General features: G+C 43.4%; 1 protein-coding gene across 33 annotated transcripts in view; it reads right to left on the reverse strand.

Moving 5' to 3' along the window:
* Positions 1-21,569, reverse strand: part of Camkii (Calcium/calmodulin-dependent protein kinase II) — a 147,315-nt gene that overhangs the window by 96,203 nt on the left and 29,543 nt on the right. For all 33 annotated transcript variants that reach the window (XM_076773643.1, XM_076773647.1, XM_076773642.1 and 30 more), the window contains exon 2: positions 506-600. In XM_076773643.1, the coding sequence (XP_076629758.1) occupies positions 506-600 (95 nt within the window). The remainder of the gene's footprint in view (positions 1-505; positions 601-21,569) is intronic.

The raw sequence follows: 21,569 nt of genomic DNA on the forward strand, positions 1-21,569 counted from the left end.
ATTACCATGTGCCCGCTGGCAAAACGAACCATGACGACGCACCTGAGCCATCTGTGACCAACTGTACCGTACTTAATTTCTGGGGGCCGTACGGGACGTTTAATGCTTCGAGAATTTACGACCGCGAAACAATTATAGAAATGTCGCCACCGGTGGCCTTTCGAGCGTTTGTATCTCTATTGTTTCGTGGAACTCTTCCGAAACTTATGAAACGATCGATGAATTCTTTAAAAAACATTTCTCCTATACAAGGTTTTCGATTACTGAAACATTACGATCCCAAAATAGAGGGTTTCTATGGGTCCAGAAAGACCCGAAGTGATCAAAGATATAATCGTTCGAATTCGTTCAATACTCGAAATCTGGATTATGAAATGGTAATGTTCGACTAGTCCTAGTTACTAGCGAAATACTTGAAATGCACGCGCGTATAAACACGTGATCAAACAGTCCAAATTTGCATTGGATCACGATTGGATTCCGCTGGAAAATGGTTTCTGCTTACCTCTGGACGTGAGCTTTTTCGTGTTTATAATTTTCGCCGCGAACTCGTGGCCGGTACTCTTCTGGACGCATCGCCGCACCACGGAAAAGGCGCCCCTGAAACAGTCCAAAACGCGGTTTCGTTAATGCGCATCAAATATTAGAACGCTCGAAACGCGATGAAACATTCAACGAATATTCGCCGACGAAAAGCGCTCCAGCCAATCTGTTAATTAAGCTGACTGCAGCTTCGCGGCTGCAGCCTCTCTCAAAACTTTCCGCTACGCCTATCTACGTATATGTATTATACGTATATATGTATTTATCCATTAAACTAGTGGTGCTCAACGGGAAACTCGGCTGGGCCATATTTCTTAACACTTTGACCACGTTTCGAACGTGAGTTTCGTGACTAGCTTTATTTTAGAATTACCAGAATGTAATAACACCGAAGTAGAGACTGAAAAAACAATTAATGAAGGTTTTAAATGCGACTGAAATTCGTACGATACCAATATGGTGTCAGCGGTCGTCAAAGAGTTAAAAATGGGGAACAGAAAAGAATTGGTGACTAATCTTATAATTAATAAACGCATTATAGACCGTTATAGACGCTATTGCGTGCTTACGAAAGAAAACGATCGATCATACGTGGTAGATAGATACTAAAATCGTAGGATGTAAGGTTAAGCCCTATGATGACGATAAGGGAACACATTCTAGCTGGTTCGCTAGAATGGAAGATCGGAAGGTTAAGCACCCTTAAGCACTATAGGACACATTGTTGTCCGCTAAGTCTTTCTCAGCTATGGATTATAGGGGATACAATGTCCACTAAAGCTTTCGAAGGTTAAGTAGCTAAGCAAGTTGCTTTATTGTCACCTTGTTTCCGTCGATCATGCGCGCGTCTAGCTTCGTCTCGAATAGCAATCGACGTATCGTCAACTCGCAACCACGTGCACTCCAAAGAGAATCAAAACCAAATGAAAGATCGAATATTCAACTTACGATATATTTTTAATGAATTTCAACGTAGAGAAGGGTCGGTGTTTCGAAGATGGAGAATCTTGGCGACCCGAGTCAACCAACAGACATTAATAACCACGGAAAGACGAAGTACCGCGTGGATGGACTTCGAAATGCGAGTGTTTTGTCTTAGGCCGCGCTTTGTCTACGGATAATCGGCGAAAGAAACGAAGCCACCGTGGGCGAAGGATGACCCAGATCTCTTTCGATGCAATTAGCAAACGGAAGAAGGCAGAAATTGAAACTACGGCCTCGCACCGGCTCCCAGAACTGTTATTTATTCGCGTCCCGTTGATTGTTTCCCACGATCGGGATCTCCTGGCAACCACCATCGCAACGCAGACCGATAATGCGCGATCGTTTTCGCTTCTGAATCGAATAAAATCTATTGATATTCTCTTCTGTGAAAGGAGGACGTTGGACAAATGAATTCTTTCCATTTTGAGCACATAAAAATCTCTAGTCCAGGCGATGAAGATTCCGGAATAGCCCCTCGAATACATATTCCTGGCATCGTTCGAAAAGTTAATACTAATTCGAAAGGCAACAGGTTTCCTATTCGCGTACTAAATCCTTCAACGAGCGCGAGAAACGAAGATTGAGACGTCGACGGACGAACGTCGATGCGTCGTAAATCGACGGTTTTTGCCAGCCGAGGAGTGGAAGCACGCAAAGAAAACGAGGCGCGGTAATGGCTCGATCGTAATTGGTTCTCAACAGGGCGAAAAGAGACTCGCGTCACGGTCCATTCTACCGGAAAAATCGTAATCGCGCTAACGTTCCCGCGGGAATCGTGAAACTGTTCCCGTGAACTTTACGGCGGCGAATTGTCGTCGGGCTCTCCGCGACGTCGGGGTAATTGGCAGAATTTATTGGACGTTGATTCCTTCTACGACTTCGCTGAAAACAATAAGGGTCTCGTTAAGTACTCTGCTGCCGGAAGATTTCACGCCGGACGCGAAAACAACTCCGCTCGATACTAGCGCAAGCTTCGAAAAACAGTCGTTCGTTTTTCGCGTTTCAACTGAAAAAAAAGATGTCACCGAGGGTTTCAATGGAAGATATTGTCCCAGTATCGTGTATCAAAAGTATAGTAAAGATTTTGCATCAGAAATGCCCATCTTTTGGACAAGGAACGTTTTGGGAACTCCAGCTATCGTTCGAAGATTATTTAGCAATCTGAGAATCGGTAGAAATGTAGAAATACTAATGGACTTTCACTCAAAACCTGTGACAAACAGTTCTCTTACTCGCCAACAGAGAGCTACGCTCGAGTCTCGCCTTTCTCGCAAGCACTCGACCTACCATTCAATGTCCCAGTGTCCAAGGCAGAATGTGAAATCTACTAGGGTAATTTCTAGAGACTTTAAGGAAACGATGAACCAAGGATCCCCAGGAACGCTTTTAGAACGCGTTCTCTGAAACCGTGAACTCCACGAATGTCATCCATCATCCCGTGGGTGTAGAAAAAGAAAGAAAAAATGGCGGAAAGGCGCGAAGCGTGGTAGGACGAAAGGTCAAGCCCGGGTACGAGGACGCGATCGTGTTGCGGAGGTTCGTCGCGCGTATCCTTCCTTAAGTAGTTCAAGGCAGAGCGCATCGGCGCAAACGCAACTTTAATGTTTCATCCTGCGGGCGTCGGCGTCGTTGCAGGTACGCGTCAGCGCCGCGGCGCTCCTGCGCTGGTCACGCCGCGCGTTTCGCGATGAAAAAGGGCGAGGCGGCAGGCTTGGCCAGCAGTCTCCATGGAGACCAATCATTACCGGAGATTGCACGGTGACCTACGCGATCACGTGCTTCTTTCGAGAACCGTTGCCTCCTGGCCCGTACGCTCCTCGAAACCCTCCAACGTCATCGACACCGTTCCCCGCTTCGATGTTGACTTTCCACGATCCTCGTTTCCGCCTACATCCCCTCCCGCCAAGTCGATTAAACCGTTATCAGAACTGACACTGATTGTTTCAACTTCGAGGAACGCGATTGTTCGCGGTCTGATCGATTCGGGGTTGTATAAAGGGGATTCCGGTTAAATCTAGATTACGTCTACCGCAAGACAATTGTTCGGGCTTTGACTGATTGGTTGTATCGGGAGGATTTAGTTAGGATATAGATTAGATCTAGATTACCGAGTCTAAGCTACTGGAGTAATTTAACTCCATCCTTTGATATTTCCAACAAGTATAATTCAGCTATTTCTATAGAGTTTTTCGATAAGATAGAACACGGTATCAATTGCTATATTCACAATGCTTTGGAAAATATCGGAATTTAGTTAGAATTTAGAGTAGACCTTTGATCTAAGTCAAGTTGATTAACCTAGAATTGCCATCATAATTTCACGAGCAAGTGGGTCGGATTAGCCCCCGATCATCATCCACATTGTTCATTTTTGAACTGAGATTTTAATTCGAGGAGAGACTATTGTTCAAGCTTCGTCTGATTGATATCTGGAGGATTTAGGCGAAATCTAGATAAGCTCTAGGCTACTGTTCAGGTTTGGGGGTAATTTAGCTTAGATTCTATTTGATCCGAGTCGGGTTAATTAACCTGTAATTGTTGGAAGCATCGTAATTTCAAGAACGATCGATTGTGCCCTTTCAACCCTTTCAGAGTATTAGCCCACGCTATTGTAAGAGTAGATTTATAAGAAGGATTTGAATTATATCTAGATAAGGTGTACGCTAGCTCCAGGGTTCGAGGTACTTTACACTGTGTTGGATCCGGGTCTATTAACCCATAAGAATCTTTAACATTTCAGTTTTGACCCCGAACAGGTCTATTGTTCGCACCCTTGGGCACCATCGACATCGTTGCTTTAATGCTAATTTCCCAAATCGATCAACCTTCATTCTTATCGTTTGATTATTCTAGAAGTCGATTAACCCTTACATTACTCATTGATAGTCGGTCTGTGCATCGTTTCAGCTAGGTAAACAAGGTATCGTGATACACAGGAAGTAAAGCAGAGTCCACAGAAACACAAGTACTCGACAAAAGATGATAAGCTGGTTCCGAAGTCTACACTCTGAAAGATTCGTATCCTTCTTATTCCTTTACGTAGCTCGAGACGTTTCCAATTCTGCATAATGTAGTACGAAGCAATAATAATGCTTGGAACGTACTTCCAAACGAGTCGATTAATTGATATGGCAAATATACCGCAATTAGCTACCGAATTCCGTCGTTGGTAACCTTAACCTTCGATCTATAGACGTTCTTACGTTCTTTTGCTTGCATAATGCAGTGCTTACGTCCTCAAGCAACAATCTTCCATTCAATCTTTATGCGATTTCTTTCGCTAATAGCTTTATGATAGGTTCCAAGGGCTGTTGTGCTCGATTCCCGCAATCCTCGTATCAATTTGCAAAAAATCTCTTACCATTATAGTCTGACAAACGACGTCAATCGTTTCGAACACATGAAAAGTTAAAAGCAATCCTCCGTATTGATGGTTACACATTACGAACAATTCCTTTTCAATTTTATTTTTTTAGCTTTACGTTTTGCTTGATTTGTGTTTCTATTTGGTAAATAAAATCGTTGACGGTAAAACAAAATAAATGGCGGCAATTTCGATCCTCGTAGAAATTCGTGGCATCGAATGCACTTGGCCAGGCGCTATTGCGTCCGCGATTAATCGCGCTTGGCGAACGCTCGACTCGACTGGCACTTGGCGCGGAATCGTCCCTGTTTTGTTCACTAAAACGAGCTTCTGCGACGCGGATCATCCGTGCCAGTAGCGGAAAACGCGCGTAATTAACGAAAATCGCGCGCCGCCGCGGGAACGTTCGATTGTTCCAAGCGGCGACTCTATTTTCGAGACAGATTCAAAAGGGTCCTTCCAAGATTTTTCCCCCCCCTAGAAAAAATCGTAAATCGACCTAAACTTTTACACGTTCGTTCCTCGTACTTCCAACTACGCGTAGAAAAAAAAATTGCAGAAGAATACGAACGTTAAGTGCAACCCATGTAAAAATTTTTTAGAATCGCGATAAATCTGAGCGAAACGTTTTTTAAAAATAGCCACGACTTTGACGGTTTAAAAAATGAAATGTCCTCGACCCCGGCACCATCCAGCGACTCGTCTCAGGTTAAACGACGATTGACGATCGCCGTGGAAGATACGCGACCGATCGACGGGGCAGATTCCGGGTGAAAGAGGATCCGGCCTCGCAAAGATTTCGCGAAATATTCTATTATGGTCCCGTGGAATCAGATTGGAGCGAACGGAACGGCCAGGACGTTAGACGCCGCGCGTAGATTCCAAGAAAATTGAAATGCGCCGGTGGCACGGTCGACGAAGGTGGAGGAACGAAATTTCCCGATCTAAAGATAGAATCCTCTCGGCAGGCATCGGGGGATTTGTCGGGTGCGCTTTATCACAATACAAGTACATTCAATTCCTCCGTGTGACCCCCGACCCCTCCCCCAAACTTAATGAATATCTCCTGTCACGTGGAATGGTGTATAAAGTTTTATCGCGCGGGTCTCGGGACGCTCGCCCGAAGGAACGATGGGAGAGATGAATAAGGCGAAAACGAAAGAAGAATGGAGAGAGAAGAACCGTCCAGGGGACTTTTTAATCGCTGTGCCATTCTACCGGCTAACGTCATCGTTATTCACTCGTGACTCCATGCTGGAGCGGGTAAAGGGCACGCTCAACCTATTTTTCCCTCCACGGAGACCGACTTCATTTTCGTTTTGTCTACGCCACGTTGTTTACATTCCGACCTGGAGCCACGGACACAGGGAGAGGAAAAATAGCAGGGAAAATGAGAACGATACCGTAAGACTGCCGGGGACGTAATTGTAAAAACGTATGGCAAAACAGACTGCCGGGTTTAATCGCGAGAAACGCGGAGACAGACTATGTTCGTTCGCTCCAGGAGTCTCCTGACGGTTCCTCCGCCCTACAAACGTAGTATTTTTTATCCTCTCGAGTTCCCACGTGAGCTCGCAATTTTTTTTCTCTTAGTTAATAATACTGCTTGCCTTTTTATTCGTCTCGCAAAATTCAGATCAGGTCCAAATGGCTGACGTAGAATACAAAGGAAAAGAATTATTTTCACCCCCGTGGGTAACTTTTCTGCGCATAATTATTTCCGAAATATAATCTTCCGGGCAATTTTTCGACGTCTTCGTTCGCCCTCCAACCCCTATATTCATCCCCCGTCTACGCACGGTTCAAAATTCCGACTCTTAACCTCGTTTATGCCGTAAACGAGTGGCCATACGCTCTAAAAGGCGGACGTTTCAGAAAAGGCTCGTCGAGATTCGCGACGCGAAACTCGTTAAAAAAGCGCATTTCCACTTCTGGTTATCTCCTCGCCGGTGATTCGATTCTGAAAATCGCGGGCACGACGGACGCGAGGAAGTGGAACGAACGAACGTGGAGGAAGGAACACGAAGGGTACCGACGAGAGAGGAAGCCATCGACGCAGAAACGGTGGTCGAACGACGGCCTTGAATCGACGACGTGCAACTAGGGCGTGCAAGACCGACGATGAGCCTTCAAAGCCCAGTTTCCTGCCACCCGACGACACGTTGCGCCTTTGCACCGCCATTGCGACGACACGTCGATACCTTTAAATACACGAGCAGCTACGGTGCACGTTCCTACGATCGCGTCCGTAAGTACACGGTGCACACCGGGATCCTCGACTATAAACGTGTCCCGATGCAACCCGTTTTATCGTCCATCGATTCCCCTAGCAGCCTACCAAACGGAAACGAGATCGCTCGCCTGGTGTATTTCTGTTTCGACGACGCAGCTCCAATTCACCCAAATCGAATAAACGTACGAAAACATACTCGTTTAACGATTTAACTCTAGTAACTAATTAATCTACATTTCCAGAACCACCCTTACGAAACACTGTCTATGTTTTAAATTGCTAAATAAACACACGTGTATCGAAGTAATTGCAAAATCGATAGAAACTATTCTTATCGAGTATCACCCAGAAAGGGATGCTTAGCAAAAGTGACCTTTCCCTGTTGGACCTCGACTGGGTTGATATATCGTTTCATTCCCTCAGCGTGTAAGTAGGAATTTCACGGAATTCACCCGTTAGAACAAAATTTATTCAGCCATATAATTGTATCTTCTTCGTGACGTCTAGTAAGTATCTAGGAACTTTACGACGCTCTTGCGTGCAAACCGCGGGAAGATCCTTATCGAACGTTACAGGAGTCAAGAAACGCTGTTTATTTGCGAAGCTGACCTACCTCCGCTTGATATACTGCCACTTCCTTCGACCATCTATTAACTACGATATCTCTATGCCCAGAATTTAAAAACTCCCATTAAATATTGCAAAAGATCTAACAAATCTTTCTGCGTGGAGCGCCTATGCACTTGATCTTTTCTTTCGGTTGCCCAAATCACTGACTAGGAATTCATCGAGTTATCCCCGATGAACCGAAGAAACTTTTAACAACGTGACGGGACTCGGATCTTCCAAAGTCAGATTATGAATCCTTAATAAACGTCAAAGAGACTCTGCGAGGGTGTACATTTACAAAGTCGGTCAAAATTCTCTGTTAAACTTTTCTGTAGTATCCCCTATTACCTAAGGGTTAAACTAAACCGTTTAGGGGTTTTATCAGCTCTGCTGGCTTAACATACTTTTATAAAAATCTTTTGGCACAGCGCCATTGTTTTGTGTCCAACTTTCTGGTTCCACACAAACTATTTATTTCCGAGTAGTAAAGTTCTAGTTTTCGATAAATAACAGGATTGGATCGACTCGTAAAACAAAGCGTTAGTAATAAATTTACTTACAAATGCAAATATACGGTAATACGATCAGAAACCATACCGAAAAGCGAGATAACGAGACTCAGATTCGAGTCAAAATGGCGCCGGGAAGTTCTCCGTTCGACCATTAACCCAATCAGACTCAGACACATTTTTAAGAAGATTCTGAAGGACCAAAGGTAGCTTAGTTTTCGAAGCAAACTTATCGTGAAACGTGAAACACCATCAGTTGTCTTAGGGATAGGCGGTTGCGCGCGCACGTTCTGCAGAATCGTAACCCGCGGGGTCATAGCGTAGGATCAGTGTCACGTGATACATCGTAAAACGTGTTCCTGCACTTTGCATAGTTACCTGCTCGCCCTACTTCCTTCGAACTACCGATCGTGAACCGCGTGCATGCGTACATGCCGTCAGGTTACGCGATACGATAAGTGGCGCTACCCCCGCGTTATCAGAATCCTACCCTTTCGAGGAATTTCCTAAGAAATCGGCGCCTTGCGAGCAATCGCTGAAACTTCCCTCCGAATCGTGCATCCTGTATTCTCGTTCGTGTAATTTAACTCTCAAATACTATTTCTTTTATAAAATTACAAAAATATGCCACGTTTAGACTACCTCCTTAATAAAGATACCATCCTGAAACGGAGAGAATACTCGCGAATAGTAATGTGAAAATTTTATTTTCAGACCTCCGTGTGCCACTTACGAGAAAATACCACCGTTTCGAACAGAAACAAACTTCCGGTTAAAATAATAATATTTTTGCACTTTGCAAATACGCTACGTTCCCGCACCGCGAGCGCAAATATGTTGAACATACATTTCCAGCGAAATATATTTTTCAAAAGCCATGAATATTTCACGTCTTTAACCTAGCATGACCTCTTAACTCTTTGCTGCATGGTTGGGTCGAATGACCAGCCAGAAAATGCTCGTTCAAGCACGCTGATTACCATCGGTAACTGCTTCAACAATTTACCCCTACGCGTTTGCACCGCGATCTAAGATCGCACTTTCATAGCAGTATTTTAAACAAATTATTTCCAAATTGCTGTACTCCAAAACTGTATTTACTATTAATTTTATTATTATTGCAACCTTATAAACCTTGACGATTCTTGTTTTTTCAACGTCTCAAAAATGTCTAGCCCAGTACAATACCTTCGTACATACACTAGGGAATATAGAGCCTCCATATAAATAAGAGTCTCAAACCTGCTCGATTGTATCCGTAATATTCTGTTCGAACAACGATCATCGCCCTAAAGGACCGTTCGAAATTTTAAATTGGGCGCCAGGGTCGACCGAACAAAGCCGCGGAACTTAAAATTTGAATTTCCCGTCGCTAAAGGTGTCCCTTGGGAGAGCTTTTGTTCGTCGAAATTGTATTCAAATTAGAGAACGTAAAAGCCGCTCGCGGATCTGGAGAAGCTGTAAACCGAACGACCCCTAATGGTACGTCCTGTCCGGGACGATTTGGAAAACCGATTGACACACTAACGACGCGAACATGAAGCTAACGATCGCCAAGTTCTTCCGGCTGCTTCGAGAACGAAGGAATTGCCCGCTATCGTAAGGATAAGAAGGAGGATTGTGGCTAACCGACGGCCTCGGATTGCTCGCAAGGTGATTTCCCTAGGGACGCCTGGTTCCCGTGTTCTCCAACAAGCCGTTACCGTATTACGATCTCGTTCGTTTAGGGCGAAAAAACAGGAATTCGGTTCCTCTCGCTCCCTTACGCATTCTCTAATTACAGTCAACTGCGTCACAGGGGAGGATAGCATTCTTGGGATTCGCGGCGCACAAATTAGGTCGTAAAACGGATATCACCGATCGCGACTACCATCAGATTCTAATCGAGACAGTTATTATTCGCGGAATGGTCAGGGGTCTTATTTAAATTGATCGACAGCATGTAACAACCCTAATATTATATCGATTAAATAAAAGAAAGGGACAACTGTTAAATAAATGAACGTGTTAACGACAACATTTTGTGCATTGGATGGGCACTGGTTCGAGGACAGATCGAACCGTTCCAATTTCCAACGAACTCGACCATCCCTCCTTACGCGGGTTCCGCGATCGGCGGACTGTCATAAATCCTCTTTCACGCTGACCCCAAGGCATTTTCAGCCAGGCGGCCGAACAAAGCTGCCCTCCCCCTCTGGTCCCCCCGTTCCTCGTTTTATTTCTTTTTTTTTCGTTCGTCGTCGCTTGAAAGCTTTCTTTCGCCTTTTTGTCGACGCACGCGTGTGTATCGCTGTGTCGCGCTATTCCGTGTCAACTGTCTGCCGGAGCAGTATGTAGAACAATGGAGCGGCGAGCCGAGACTGGCTGCAATAGTTCTGCCGACGTTTCGCATTCATCCGCGGCCGCGATGCAAAAAGGAGAGCTGCCGTGGCGGGAAAAAAAAGAAGAAACATAAAAAGGAGTGAAAGGAAGAATGAATCGTCGCTACGCTCGGGCTTTGACGGCCGAGACAAGGCTCGTACACCGATACATTAACGATTCCATTCGGCGATGTCGTCGACCCACATCCACGCGAGCCTCGACCCTCCCTCCGTCCATTCCCTCAACCCCCTGGCGATCGCGAACGAGGGAAACCGAGTCCTGAAATAAATCCTAAAGCGATTACCCGGAGGGGGAGCAGTCGATGGGGATTTTATTCGAGCAAAGTTGCTTTATTTATGAAAACTGGGACTAAAGAGGAATTTCAAAAGCCGGAATGGGGTGGCTGATCGGGAATCCTCGGTCTTTGCTTCTCCCTGGTCGCTCGACGGCCATTACGCAACCAGTGGGTCCTCGAGCACGTTTGGTCCAACGGATACGAGAATAGTAGGACATGTTTTTGGCCCTCCAAGGCCGTCCACCGACACCCACCCGGACGAATTGTGATATTTTTACCGCGATACGCGTTTCAACCCTCGGACCGTACGTAACAAATGTTATTCCATACCGTGATTTTCATCTGGCAACCATGAAACTCTTTTTCAAATAGAACTCTCGCTGCTCTCAGCAAAGATTAAATTCAGCAATAAAGTAATGACTGCTGTTGGTATGGTTGGAAATATTTCTATATACAGGGTGTTCGGCCACCCCTGGGAAAAATTTTAATGGGGGATTTTAGAGGCCAAAATAAGACGAAAATCAAGAATAAAGTTATTAACGTTTAAAGTTCCGCCCGTACTGAATTTTTTTCTCGAAACTGAGTAGGATTTTGGGGGTATGTGTAATGACCAAAAATGATTGTAATTGACCCCCGCAACCGAAAATAATTTTTCCAGAACGATTTGAAATTTTTGAATTTAATTGTTAATAACTTTTTAACGAATCCTCCACTTTCATCTTATTTTGGCCTCTAGAATCCTCTATTAAAATTTTTCCCAGGGGTGGCCGAACACCCTGTATATATCGTACCAAACTGCAAATTGTCACTTGGAGCATCTTTAACAACGACTCATCACTTTTCTCTAAAAAATTATCAATCTATAACGTTGTACGAATCGGATTAACATAAAAAAATTCACATCCATTCTTTGACGCGCGATAAACACGCGTGCCAAATTTGAAGACGATCGGTGGAATAATTTTTCTCTAATAAATTCCGAAAGATACCTGTCCAAACGTAATACCACCCCGCGGGGGTGGTTGGTCCCCCTGGTCGCGGTTCTATCGTCTATGAAGCGGCACGGGGTGCACGGGGGATGGCGATGGAGACGGAAAATACGGGAAAGGCGGGCAGGGAAGGTGGTGGGAGAGTGTCGGGGGTGAGGGTTGGCCGCTTCGACCGGGCGGGGATGGCTTTGGCTGGTCGATACTTCGTTCCCGCGTTCCTCGCGGCCCGAGGGGTGCGGGGCCTCGTGGCACAGCCCTGATCCTGCCAGCTGGACATCGACGTTCGCCGACCAGACGTGTAATCTCGGAAGAATGCTAAGACGGATGCCGTTTTCTGGAACGTTCACGGGAAAAGACATCGCGGTCGATCATCCCCCGCGACCAGGGGTAGTTTTCGTCGACGATCGGAGCCTAGACAACCGGGACTGATTGCTCGCGGAAGACAAACGACGGAAACGAATGGAAATTGAGTGAAAACCGCTGCTTCGGCCCACGGATTTTATAAAATCCCACGACTTTTGTTTCCGGTGAAATTTTCGTCGATTGTCGGAGCCTCCCTGCAGACTCGAATTTAGAATATTTTCCGAGCGAATTGACTTCAAAATGCATGCGTGATTTTTATACGGTACAAAAGAAGACTGTACAGGGTACGATTAAAAAATTGTTGAGCTCTATTACGCTATTAACCCCTTGCCTTCCAGGCACGAACAAATTTATACAAAATTAAATTCTGTACACTCGAAGAAAACGTGTATCGATATTCTTTTCAGACGATGTCTCTATATCTCGGATCTAAAGTTGAAACGTATAGGCAAACGTTGAACGTTAATGGTGGACAATTGTTTTATCGCGCGGTTAAAGTTCGCGTCGGTGTAAATCGATCCTAGGCACGCACGTGAAGTCTACGGATTTGAAACACTACGAACGGAGAACGTGTACGTACGTGGCCATCTGATACGCGACGTTCTTCCGACCAAGTTGGAGAAATGCCTTGAAGACTGTTTCAGACTAGACGCATACTATCGACTTTCTGTCGTGCGATAGTTCAGAACGGGGGTAGAGAAGTTTCTGACATTGAAAGGCAGCATAAACTTCATGAATCCATCACGAGGCTGCACGCTTCTATGGCTCCATTCTTTAATTAATATAAAGAAAATACAACAGCCTCGCTTGATCGCGTGGTGTACAACCCCTTTAAAGAAAAAAGCATGTTTCCACGGAAAATACTGTGGATATTTTCAGAAAACTCTACCGTTATTACGCTCGACGTCGTGTCGCTGGGTTTACGCTACTTTCCAGAGGGACAATGCCATTTTTTTGGACCCCAGCTAGCGCATTTCCGGTTCGTTATGTTTCTTAAGGCTACGAGTAAAAAATGCAATCGACACATCGTACGCAGTCGCCAAAGGGACTTTTATGGGTCAGTTCCTCGAATCTAAGAGACTCTCGTGCCACGAGTACACGAACCTCGTAGATTCGAAAGAAAAGGCTCTGGTAGACCACATTCGAGTGGCTTTCGAATAATTCTCCAAAACAGATTTTCATTCGGGGATCGAGAAACGAGGTAAATAATATAAAAGAAAGTAACGCACGAAGATTCAACAGATTGAAACTGGTTTCGAAAAAATCAATTGCTGCGGTTGGAGTACGCGATGGGTCCTTGGAGAATTAATCGACACGCCTAAGCTAGCCTAAGTCTGGGGGTAGTTCGCGCGACTGATTGCTCGGTGACGGGAAACGAATGGAAATGCGCGAACGTTTGCAGAACTAAGTTGGAGAAATGCCTCGGAGACAGTTACGGGTGTTCGAGGCTCCGCGATACGATTCCAGTCCTCGAAGACAGACGTTTAGTATCGATTCGCGTAAACTTGGACCTGTCTGAGAACAAACGTCCCCTTCCGGTGGCCCTGTTCCGCGAGCACGAAAATAGGCTACCGGCGTGATGGACGTCCGACGACTTTGGGTTTACGCGTGGGCTGCCATAAATCAACGCCACTGATTACCCCAACGATGGAATTCAGACCATTAGGTATTAACCTTCGATCGATGGCGTCCATCTGGGGCAACTCTAAAAACTACCCCCCAGATACCACTCGATACTTTGTGCTACCTAATATTTCAGACTTTATGAATATATTAAACTGTAATAACATACCCTGCTTCGAGATTCGTCCAATCGATGGATACTTAAATAATTTAATGTTAAAATACGTGACTCTTTGTTCGACGATTTATCCGTGAGCGAGCATTTAAGCTCCGGGTCGCGCGAATCTTGTAAATAAATAATATTTCATTGTGCATCGGATCTATTTTTAACAGAATGATACCTGTTTTATTATTGATAGTGTAAATCGATCGAATGAATTGTTCCTGTTATTAATGGTAACATATTTCGGCGAACATTCCCTGTTGGATCGCGTGGAAATAAATCAGTGGCAAGTATAGAAATGACTTTTCGGCTTCCTTCGACCCGTTCGTAAAAATAATTGACCCCTCGCGCTGGAAGGAGCCGCAAGAAACGCCCCTAAATAGTAATGGGATCAAGCACCTCGCATCTAGGTTCGAATCCTGACTAATTAGATTTGAACTCTCCGTAAGTACTTGGACAAACAATAGCAAGCACTCCCAAGTAGATTGGAACTTAAATGAGATAGATCTCGAGCTCTTCGTTAAGTTCTTCGACGGAAAACATCAATACGTCCAAGTCGAATCAAACTCGATCGAGTGGATAATAAACTTTTGTATCTTGCTATAAATTATACGCATTATGCTACTTGAATTCTACATTCTCGTATGGATAGAGTATTTCGTAAGCGCAAAGGGCGAATATAATTTCCCATTAACGGTATTCGAGCCCATAGAAAATGTTCGATATCGGATTCGTGAGTACATATCGAATTTGATCCCATTCCTAGCGACGTGGGACCGATACGATAGGTATCGATGATACTCGAGCCATTCGATACAAAAGTGCTCGATAGAAACTATCGAAAGGTATCGAAATCTCGAGTGACTGCTAGCAATTTTCGATAGCAATACTTTTATAACGATTACTTGATCGATATCGATATTGTACGACATCGAACACGCGTCGATACTATCGTCAATGCAACAAAAATAAATTACAATGGAAAACTTTCGAAACAAAATACGCATAAAAATATAACATTTTCATGGAGTTGCGATTTTCATGTTCTTTAATTCCATTGTACTTTTTAATTGCCTTTCGATCTGTACTCTCGACCGTCCTTTGTAGAGTTTGCACAGAATGTAATACAAAGAATTATGACGGCGTATTGAACAAAAATCGCTGCTGAATATCGACATCCGGTAATTAAATGTCACAGCGTGTTTCGCTTAGAAACGTTGCGAGGGATCAAAGTTCAGCTTTGGGATCGATAAGAAATCAACCTCTTCGAACAAAAATAGAGAAATATCACGGTAGAAAAGTTATTGGGTCAGATGTTGGTCGTAAACGAGAAAAGATAAAAGTGTAAGTGCGTGTACGTAGACAGAAAGTTGCTCTATGAATAGAAGGGGTGAAAATTAAAACAGAATTTTTTCAAATATCTAGGTCTGATCAAAGTTTGTGTTTACATACGAATGTAATACATCAAGAATACAACTACTGACAACTTTTCGATGAAAACTCTAGAGGAAAGAGTAACTACCGAAGAGAAATCACTATCGACGTCCCTTAATTAAACGTCACAATGTGTTTCGTTTGGAACCACTACCCGAGAATCAAAGTCCAACTTCGAGATCGATCAGAAATCAACTCCGTCTAACATAAACAAAGATCCGAGAATATAAAGTAGCAGAAACTTGAGTTTCCATCTAGTTCTACATTCGCTCATTAATACAGTAATTCAGGAATATGACTTGGAACAACTTTTCCCTGGAAACTGTATTAAACGAATAATTACCGAACGGAATTCTGAACGATATCGACTATCGACGTTCCATAATCGAACGTCATAACGCGTTTCACGGAACGAAAACAAAAAAAAAGCTGAAAACACAAAGTAACGCAAATAAAAGCTTTTATCGAATCTCACGTTCGCGTATTTAATGTAATAAGTCAGGAACATGATTTCCGACAATTTTTCCGTGTAATCTGTGTACCGGAGGTATAACTACTGGACAGAAATCACTATTGATTATCGACATCCCTTAATTAAACGTCACGACGTGTTTCGTTTGGAAATTCTCCATAGGATCAAAATGCAACTTCAACGTCGATCAGAAATAAACCCTGTCGAATGGAAACAAAAGAACCGAGAGTGCAAAGTAGTTCAAATAAACGCTTTCATTCAGTTTCGTATTCGGGCATTAATACAATAAATCACGAACATAACTTCTAACAACGTTAATATGGAAATTGTATTAAAGGAATAAGTGTCGAACAAAAATAACTGCGATTGTCGATAATTGATTATCGACATGCCTTAATTGCTTACATTGTGCCTCGTTCGGAAATTCTCTTCGAAAAGAAAGCTTCGACGCAAGCCAGAAATCAACCTTTTCAAAAAGTACCTGCGATTGCTCAATTTCTCACGAAAGAGACATTCGATACAATTTTATTTTCTAGATCCTACAATCTTGTCAGTACACTAATTCGAGTGAGTTTTTTAAACGAATATTAGCGATAAATCACGGATATGACTCCTGACGGTTTTTCCGCGGAAATGGTAATGGAAAAGTAACTGCCGTTAGGAGGGCGGTATTGACAATCGACATCCCTTAATTAAACGTCACAACATGTTTCATCCGGAAGCGCGGCGAACGATCAAAGTTCAACCTCGAGATCGATAAAAGGTCGACCCTTTCGGACATTTCCAATCTCCCTCCGAATTGCAGCGAGTTTTAAAATGCATAGAATCAGGGGAGTAACCGAAACCTGTCCCACACGCGTGGCTTCTCTATGTCGATGGAAAAATGCAAATCTCCTGCTCCAATAATGAGAGGTAACCAGGTTACCAGGGGACCGATGGCCGCGTACGTGTGATGCGCGCTAACATACAATATCCGGACACCTTTTCAGCTCTACGGTTCGTTCGAGCTAACATTCTCCGTTCTAACATCAATTTCATTTCTACGATAAACCTCTACTATGGTTTCGAAAAGATCCCCTCTATCACTGGTGCTTTTTAAAAATTCATATCTATATATTTACAAATAATACACATGTTACAACGTATCGACGCTTCGAATCGGGCGTATTAATTCGAAACAGCCCGCCGGATGGAAAAACGCGCAAACCGCTGTGATCGATAGTTATCGATAAGCAACGTTCGCCGAGTAGCAATCGATCTCTATTGTTCGCGCAGCACCAGCGATCCTGACGAATCGCGTTGATTTATTCACCGGATTTCAGTCGGGTTTCGCGACGCTCAGACTTTAGAGATTTTTATCTGTTAAGACTTTTCGAACAGTACTCGCTATTATCGAGGTACTATCCTAATTGAAAATGAAAGAAAGACAATTTTCTGCATAATACAAACTCTAAATTGTTTTGGAGAAGTTTCTTATTGCTAGGGCTCTGTGATTTCCACAATTTATTTGTCGCTTTACCGGGCAGTAGAAGAATAGACAGACCTATGACGTAACAATAACTTGCATATATAGGATGATCCTGAAAACTGGGACAAGCTATAGCTACCTTCTATCTGAAAATACGAAAAATTGATAGAGAAAAATATTGAATCCCCCACGCGGTGCCACCTTTTGATGGCGATAACTTTTTTGTTTGATTCAGCGGCGCAATATACAAGAATGGATCGGTAGATATACAAAGAAATTTTTATCAAAAATTGTGGAAAACTGTGGGAAAATATTCCGATGAAGGAATGTAATATCTTCCAACAGAATATTGATCTACCGTTAAAAAATAAAAATTACCAACTTCCATGCAAACGCCTTTGCCAAATTCTCATGCAACTATGCAAATAAACTATGAATTTCTAGGAACGTACCATTTGAAGTAGAAACTATGGACAGTAACGGGTGACGCTTTTGGACAAGCGTTCGAGCGAAGTTATTGGCTGAATAAATACAGTGTTTACGAAGGAACTGGTCACCCAACAACGTTGGTGCTGTTAAATAAATATAAATCAGTTTTGCAAACACGTTGGAAACTCGCTCGATAACTCCATGGGAGCCAAACGCTATCGGAAGACGCGAAGTTCAACGTTTGCGAACACGAGAATGCGAAAGGAACGGACTCCGTGCGAGTTCAGGATGCAAACAAGAAAATAATCGCCGTGCGCTCGAAGCCGCGAGGTAAAAATACACTTTACGATCCGATCGCGTGTCAAGGCAAGTGTAAGCAACCCGGTCCAATTCGGTTCCTTTTCATCGATTCGCTCGATTTTAGGGGGAGGGCCGCGACAGTGGATATAAATCGGGATCCACCAATAATAGAAGGGTCATTCCACGTCGAATCGATAATCGGTTGCGGTCGATGTCAGGGATTTCGTTGAAATTAAAATACGATGTAGCTTTAATTCGCCATTTTGTTGGCGTCGAAAACTGACTGTACGAATTAATTTTTATATTCGAAACTAACAACCGAGTTGTTATATTTTTTATATTCAAGGAACGAATTTTACAAATTTGTGAACGTTATAAATTGAAGAGTACAAACGAGAAAAACTGTTACCGATTATATTTCGAATGAAAGACTGTTTATCGAAGGGTACGAATAGGGAAAACTGTTTTAATTTCGACAAAAGGTAACCGATTTTAGAGGCAGGATGACCCAAGAGGTAACTGGGCGAAGGCACCCAAAGCAGTATTACTGTATAATTACCTACGCCCTCTAAATTATGCCTTAGCTAAGCTATTTAAGCACGAAACGATGGAAGCAATGTCTAACCATCAGACGGGGTCAGAGGGATATTCGAGCGCGTAATATATGCGCACTTTGCCTCGGGATTAATAGCGAATCGTGTTTGTCTGTTTTCGGTTTTCGGGTAATTGAAATTTCCAGGTGGAAAGTGCAACGACGAGGAAGACGACAAGCGACGCGACCGGTTACTATGAATCGAGAGATGCTGGCGCGCTACGCCTTCGGATCGATGACCTCTCCTATTCTGGACAGCCAGAACACGTTTCAAAATCAAATAACAACCGGTACAACTTCTCTTTTTCTCCCGCAATATCGTCGGAATATTTCTTTTTATTATTTTTATATTTTTCCTCTTAATAGACGAGTCTTACGTGTTATGATTCCTGAAGAGACATCTTGGAGAAACTAAATGCTTCGTCCAGAGAAGCTACGTGTATCAGTTTGAAATTGTTCGAATGACCAAGAAAAAATAATAAAAGAAACGATGTAACAATGTCGAGGAACAAGAGAAAATAGTGTGCCCAGGAAAAAAAGAAACATTTAATTAATTTGAAACTGCTCGGACGACCCAAAAAGGGAAAAATAATAAAACAGAAGAATGTAATTAAGTTCGCCGCTTCGAGAGACAGAACGATGTTAATAATTTCGGACTCGCTCGCTTTGACTCTCGCACAGTTTCGAAGATTAAGAATTAATATTCCATTGGAAGAGAACTTTCGTTTCGTTACAGCTTTCTAGAGCAAACTAAAATTTTGAAAATTTCAATTGTAGTTCTAATAAAAGAATGCACGATTCGTAGAGACACTTGGCCATTGGTCTAGTCAAGTTAAAGAGCCAATTGACGCGACATTTGCTTAACATTTACTGAAAACGTTTGCAAATGTGAAAAGGTCAACGGGTAAGGTGGCTACCTTTCGATTAATTGTAAAATAAATTCTGGAAAATTACGGAAAAAGAAACAGAAAAGTTGAAAAAAGAGTTACAGACTGGGAAAGACATCGTCGACGTTCTTAAATATCAATTTCAATGGAACAGTATCCCGCCTAATCTTACGGAAAGCTCGGGATAAAGTCCTCTGCGGCCTCTTATGCCACATAATTAGGTTATTATTAAATAATTGAGTTAAATCGATCGAACTGGAACACGCTCCAGCTCGCAACAACGTCGGGGATGAGCCTCTTTAATTCAAGACTGCTCGTGTTCTTGTATTATATATGCGCGCATAGAAACAGGAAGTCGACGTTTGTACACAATCCAACGTTTTTATCCCGAATTTTCATTCTCGAACAACGAATAAAATATTAAATTCGCTTTGGCATACGAATCCAAATTTAGAACAATCTAGGAAAAAATATCTTGCTTGTCTTGACTTTTCTTAGATCTTTCCAAGCAAATTTGATATCTCCTATTTTTGGCTAGACGTCAGGGATTCTGTTTCGCCCTGTGCACAGGGTGCAAACGTTTTAACCAGGGGGAGATTACAAACGGACAGAAGAGATGAAAGGGAGCGTCTTGAAGATAAAAGAATTTTTCCTCAGACCCTTCTTGCGCGACGTTTTTCGCGCCTCCGGTGTCCGCCGCCAGCCATCCAACGAACGTAACTTAATACCTGCTGTTAATTAGTCACGTGTAACGGTGAGCTAGTTACGGGACGCTCGGAGACGAGGTCGAGCATCGTCGTGCACACAAAATGCGAACCTTGACAACGAGGAACGGCTACTTAACGCGTGACACAGTTAATGCTGCTCCTTGGCACACGACGAGATAAGTCATATTTGCGACGCCTCACGGAGGGAGATCCCAACTGTGATCGAAGGTTAACTATAGCGAATCCAAGAAGGCTCGCAGTTCTTTTTAATTCGATGTTTAACTCCTCAAATTGAAACTGTTTACTTGCAAAGTATTGCAAGATATTGTCATCTTGAAAGGACTCTTCGCGGAGCAAACTTTGTTTGAACGAATGCTCTAAGGCTACAAATATGGATTACTTTGATCTAGCGACGAGCATTTGGCCATCGAATGTTTATTTCTCAACCTAAAAGCCGAATCCATTCCTGTTCGCTCGTCCTCGTCCAAGCACTCCACCTCTCAACGTATACGAGCTTCTATATTGGTACAGCTCCCAGAAAACACAATATCCCCATCCGTCAAGGGTCTCACAATTTGTTATAGTCGCGTAAATAATGGTAAATAAGTTTTCTGAACGATTGGAATTCGTTTCGCCTTTTCAACCCCTGGTATCACTGTTTATTTTGGGGCTTTCAAATGCCCCACTTGTATTTTTAACCATACCATACTCCACCCCTAAATTGTCTTACCTTTTTATATCAAACCACTGAATAAAGAATCGATTAATATTATTTCTGTTTGAGAAATCACCTCATGCTTGGTCGTATAAAGGAGCAGGTCCAGCGTACGGAAAATAGCTTGAAACCTAGTAGTAAAGGGTAATCCGGTTAGGTGGAGTATGAACAATTATTTGGGAAAGCGCGGAAGATAAATTGCAAATTGTTCGTTCGACAATGGGAGCCAGGAACTGTTCCGCCCGGAGGATTCAACGGGATACAATTTCAACGAGACAGAGGATGCAACGTCAGAAGCTACAGGGGATGACAGAAGCGGACCCTCGGTCGAATCAATAGGTTCGACACGGTATCGAGTTTCCCGTCTAGCAACTGGAAGTGTCTGGCTGATCGTAATTCGCGCTAGATCCGACAAGGATCGATCGCGTTGTTTCGACGACCGTCCCAATTGCCATCGCGATTCCAGAGCTTCGACGAAGCTGCTCTGAATACGCGATAGGCATCGCGAAGCGAACAGCATTTCGAGCGA

The sequence above is a fragment of the Colletes latitarsis genome, chromosome 9 (genome assembly GCF_051014445.1).
Source record: "Colletes latitarsis isolate SP2378_abdomen chromosome 9, iyColLati1, whole genome shotgun sequence".
NCBI classification, from domain to species: domain Eukaryota; kingdom Metazoa; phylum Arthropoda; class Insecta; order Hymenoptera; family Colletidae; genus Colletes; species Colletes latitarsis.